The sequence below is a fragment of the Maylandia zebra genome, linkage group LG3, assembly GCF_041146795.1.
Source record: "Maylandia zebra isolate NMK-2024a linkage group LG3, Mzebra_GT3a, whole genome shotgun sequence".
NCBI lineage: Eukaryota > Metazoa > Chordata > Actinopteri > Cichliformes > Cichlidae > Maylandia > Maylandia zebra.
Genome location: NC_135169.1, coordinates 46,648,082 through 46,652,571, shown reverse-complemented (window position 1 = coordinate 46,652,571; position 4,490 = coordinate 46,648,082). Strand labels below are relative to the sequence as shown.

Genomic DNA, 4,490 nt, shown 5'->3' with positions numbered 1-4,490 from the left:
AAAAGATGCATCTCTGTATCATCCTCTGTGGGATATGTAAGTGTCTCAGTAGAAGATTCATGTATATTCAGGTAGGGTTATATTTTCATACCTGATTATGCTTCTTTAACAATGTGTATTTTTCTGACACAGTTCATCTGTCAGCTGTGATCCAGTCAGCTACAGTCAAGCAGGAGACTGGGGTGAGATTTGCTGCTGTTGGGGACAACGTGACTTTGCGTTGCTTTTATGAAAGCCAAGTGGCGATGCACTTCTCCTGGTACCGACAATTCTTAGGAAGCCAACCTAAGCGCCTCTCTACAATTTACAAATATGATAAGCCATCTGAAGTCCTCCACACATTGGAGAAGAACCCTCGTTTCTCTGTGGAAAGAAAGGAAGGGACCAATCATCTACAAATCTCTGGTGTCCTTCTCTCAGATTCAGCTACATACTACTGCGGGAGCTCACATTCCAACATGGTGGAATTTGGAGAAGGGATCTTTCTGAGTGTTCGAGGTATTTTGCTTCTATTTTTCATGAACACCTTTTATTCCATGTTCCTTTAGCGTTCCCGTGCTTAGACTCTAGGGCCGATGTGCCATTTCCCCCCAGTCACTCCCTCCAGCTCTTCCAAGGGGACACTGGGGCCTTCACAAACCAGACAAAAGATTTACTCTTTCCATTGAGTCATTGTCTGCCTTGTCTGAATGACCTCAACTGACTTATTTTCTTTTTTTAAAATCCTTACCATCCAAAAAGATTCGTGTTTTATTGTCTAAATATTATAACTGGTATGAACTGGTTCTGTAATGGAGCTTTTCTACTGTAACTGAGCACTCAAATCGCTTTAAACCAGCAGTCCCCAACCTTTTTTGCGCACAGACCGGTTTATGTCCGACAATGTTTTCACAGACTGGCCTTTAAGGTGTTGCAGATAAATACAACAAAATAAAACCAGTACCAGTACCAACCCCCCCCCCCCAATATTTATTCATAACACACAGGAAAAGACCTATGGAAACCAAGTAAACAATAAAAATTTCACACGTGTCCTCTCCACTTATTATTTTTTTTAGTTCACCTTTGCCTTATCAGCCTTTGTCTATTCAGTGTAGCCTACTGTGCATTTAGCTTATATTTTTTTTCATCTAGCCAGTTAGCGAGTATATTTTTTTACCTGCCGTTATTGTGCATTTTTTTGGTTTTTGTTTATTTTGCAGTGTCCTTTTCTTTGAAAACCTGTTAATATTTTGTTGGTGTAGATTGGGAAGATCATCAACAGTATGTTCATTGATACATGCATATACATTCCAGATCTACAAAAAATGACACATAAAGCTACTTTCTCAAATTTCTACTTTTTTTCAGCAGCTAATCACCAGACAATTGACCAAGAACCAGCATCCATGACCATCCAAGTTGGTGACTCAGTGATGTTCAACTGTACAGTACACACTGGAACCTGTGACGAAGAACATAGCGTCTACTGGTTTAGACGCGGATCTCGCCCAGGAATTGTTCACACATATATAAATACAAGTAAACCGGTCTCTGTGAAGTCTCCTTCACAGAGCTGTGTGTACCATTTGCAGAAAATAAACCTTAGCTCCGTTGATACTGGGACCTATTACTGTGCGGTGTCCTCCTGTGGGGAGATACTGTTTGGTAATGGAAGCAAGCTCATCATCAGCGATGATGTTAAAGACCGAGATGCTGAGGTAAAGATTTTGATGTGGCTCTCTATCATTAGAGCCGGGATTCTCTTGATCTTTCTACCCTTGTGTATTTGTGTATTTGTCAGAAAGAGCTGTTAATTCAGCAAACTTGTGTTACGCAAAACTTAAACACAAGTTTATTTGGTCAAGAAGAAAATAGATGAAGAGATGAACGGGTGTCAACATGTTCATGTACTCAGTCGCAATATTTGCCGTTGTACATTTTTATTTTTAGAATATAAGTTTATTACTGTGAAGACTTTTAAAAAATTGGACGCAATTAGTAACACCCACCCAGACACAGGGCATTTCAAAATCTGTATTATAGATTTCATACATTCGTTGTCATAATGATTGATTACATTTTCACATTGTGTTAGAGTTTGCTCATGTTTCATTTATATTAATTTTTTACATGACTGTATAAGTACCCTAAAGTGTGTAGTTAGTTTGTTGACCATCCCCGTGTATACACATATAGTTGTAACTGGAGTGATAATATGTTTGTTGCTTAATAATTGTTAAAAATAAAGACGTATCAAGAAACTTGAAATTTCTTGTTTGACTTGTTTCTTTTAGTAAATGAATGTAACCCCTTCATTCCTAATTCACAAACCATAAGCTCACACACACACACACACACACACACACACACACACACACACACACACACACACACACACACACACACACACACAGCAAAATAATGCAAAGAACCAAATTTTTAAGACTGAGAATCCTTTGCAAACAGTAATAGTTAATTAGTAATCAGCAAGTTTCTAAGCAAAAACATAGCTTACTTTTCTTTACTCGTTGTTTGAGAAGGGGAGATGTCATTGTATTGCATATCATGCTTAAAACCACCGATGTGTAAGAATAAAGTGAATGTGGAGTTTCAAACAAGCACATGACGTTTTGTTTAGGACTATGATAAGATCACTACTACCATTATTTTTTGATATGTAGCGCACAAAAAACTGATGACGACATAACATATAGAAATGAGACTGATACCTAAATTCATTATACATCTATAATGTAAAAGCATAAACATAAAGTACGGTAGCACACAATATTTTCAGATACAATCATAATGTTAAATAGGATCTTGCTGATACTTCTGTAAGAAGCTTTCCAAGTCACAGTGGTACAATGGTCCTGTTTTTTTTCCTGGTGTATTTCAATTCAGGCCTTTCAGTCTCTTTGGCTGACCATGACATCAGAATAAACCACGGTGTCCTGACTGTTTTTGAGAGATGATGAGATGAGATAGCCTTTATTTGTCAGTTGCAGGTCTTTTGCCCACAACCGAGATGACAGACCTTGCCGACCGTACATACAATACAAACATCACATTGGGGAGACAGGTCAGGCCAGGTAGCGAGGAAAAAAAAACATTGAAATGTGCAACACAAAAGGATAATACAGGAATGCACAGGTATCAACACACCATAACACAATAAACACAGACAAGCAACACGGGAAAGAGTTCCAGTGTGTACATCTGATCTGGGACCGCTGCAATCTTTCGACTGCGCCTCCAACTGACCCGATGTCCACATCATGGGGGAGGTAAGCGTTGGAGGTGGCGTTGGATCCGGGGTAGGGAGGGTGATGCATCAGTGAGTGCTTATCAGTATCAGTATATGTATGTGTGTGCGTGTCCATAGTTCAGCTGAGACAGTGTCCTTTGCCCTGCCAGGCTAAGTAAACAGTCTTCCAGCCAACCCAGGTGGCCTTGTAGGGAATGGGAAGGAACAGACTCAACACAGTCGCTATCAGGGAGTTGTTGTTCGGCTTCAGCCTTGAGCTGGCGCTGAAAGGGTAGCCGCATTATGATGGTAATTGAGAATTTCAAGCTGTTTTTTAACACTCCGACACTGGTCTCTCAGTCTCCCGTTAATAGCTGCGAGCTTGTTATTAGCCGTCGATTCTGTGGTCTTGTCACTCTTTTTACTCACATAGCAGATTCTGAGACCTCACGACCGCAGCCAACTGATCCGAGGTGTAATCGAGCTCCGCCCAGAGATGTTGTTCTGAGTTGATTCTTTCCTGATGTAATCCAACATACATACGCTCAAAGGTGTTATTCTGAGCATTCACTGCAGTCGTAAGCAGTGTTGGGTAAGTTACTTTAAATTAGCAACTTAGTAACATTACTAGTTACTTCTATCAAAAGTAACTCAGTTACTTCAAGTTACTCGTTACTTTCAGAGTAACTAGTTACTAGGGAAAGTAACTTTGGTTTTACTCAGAATTCTCTTGTTAATGTGTTGCTTCCGTAACTGGATACCCAGCAAGATTGCCAGTCTTCTAGCTTGCTTACTTGCCACAAGTGCACTGTGCCACCTACCAATAGAAAGGAAAAAATAATGTGCACATTTCCACGAGAGAAATCCCACACCTGATTCTATCCTAGCCTGCTTTTTACATCCCACACAAAAACTGCAGTCGTGGTGCTTTCGATTGTACTCAGAACTCGGAAATTCTGCCTTCTGAATAGGAAGATGTAGGTAACACCAGACTGCAGATGAGCTGCATGCAGAGCTGGACTGGGACAAAAAAATCGTCCCGGGCATTTTGACTAGAGACCGGCCCACCATTATAGGAAAAATCATAAAGCCTTTGAATGAAAACAAACACTGTTGTGACAATGATGTACACTGTTCTGATGGTATATATGTATCAATCTATCAATTGTTTGTTGCAAGACTCAGATAATTATTTTTTTTTAAAGTGAGACATTTTAAATGAGAATAAGAAAGTATTTCTTTGTGCCCCCCTTTCCCTTTT

The 4,490-nt window shown here is 39.8% G+C and overlaps 1 protein-coding gene across 2 annotated transcripts; it reads left to right on the top strand.

Moving 5' to 3' along the window:
* LOC101483168 (immunoglobulin alpha-2 heavy chain-like) lies at positions 1–2,156 on the top strand. Of its 2 annotated transcripts, none has more exons than XM_004571030.2 (3): positions 1–36; positions 133–498; positions 1,354–2,156. In XM_004571030.2, exons 1-3 carry the CDS (start codon positions 6–8, stop codon positions 1,794–1,796), a joined length of 840 nt encoding a protein of 279 aa, XP_004571087.2. In that variant the 5' UTR covers positions 1–5; the 3' UTR covers positions 1,797–2,156. The 2 variants fall into 2 exon arrangements, with proteins under 2 accessions (XP_004571087.2, XP_076738859.1); XM_076882744.1 differs by having other exon boundaries at positions 1,351–2,156.
* The last annotated feature ends 2,334 nt before the right edge of the window (positions 2,157–4,490 follow it).

Bases quoted from the DNA above. Each gene is read 5' to 3' on its own strand.
- LOC101483168 (XM_076882744.1), top strand. From the start codon at position 6: ATGCATCTCTGTATCATCCTCTGTGGGATAT. The intron at 37-132 runs GTAAGTGTCTCA...TTTCTGACACAG, and splicing joins TATCATCCTCTGTGGGATAT to TTCATCTGTCAGCTGTGATC. The intron at 499-1,350 runs GTATTTTGCTTC...ACTTTTTTTCAG, and splicing joins GATCTTTCTGAGTGTTCGAG to CAGCTAATCACCAGACAATT.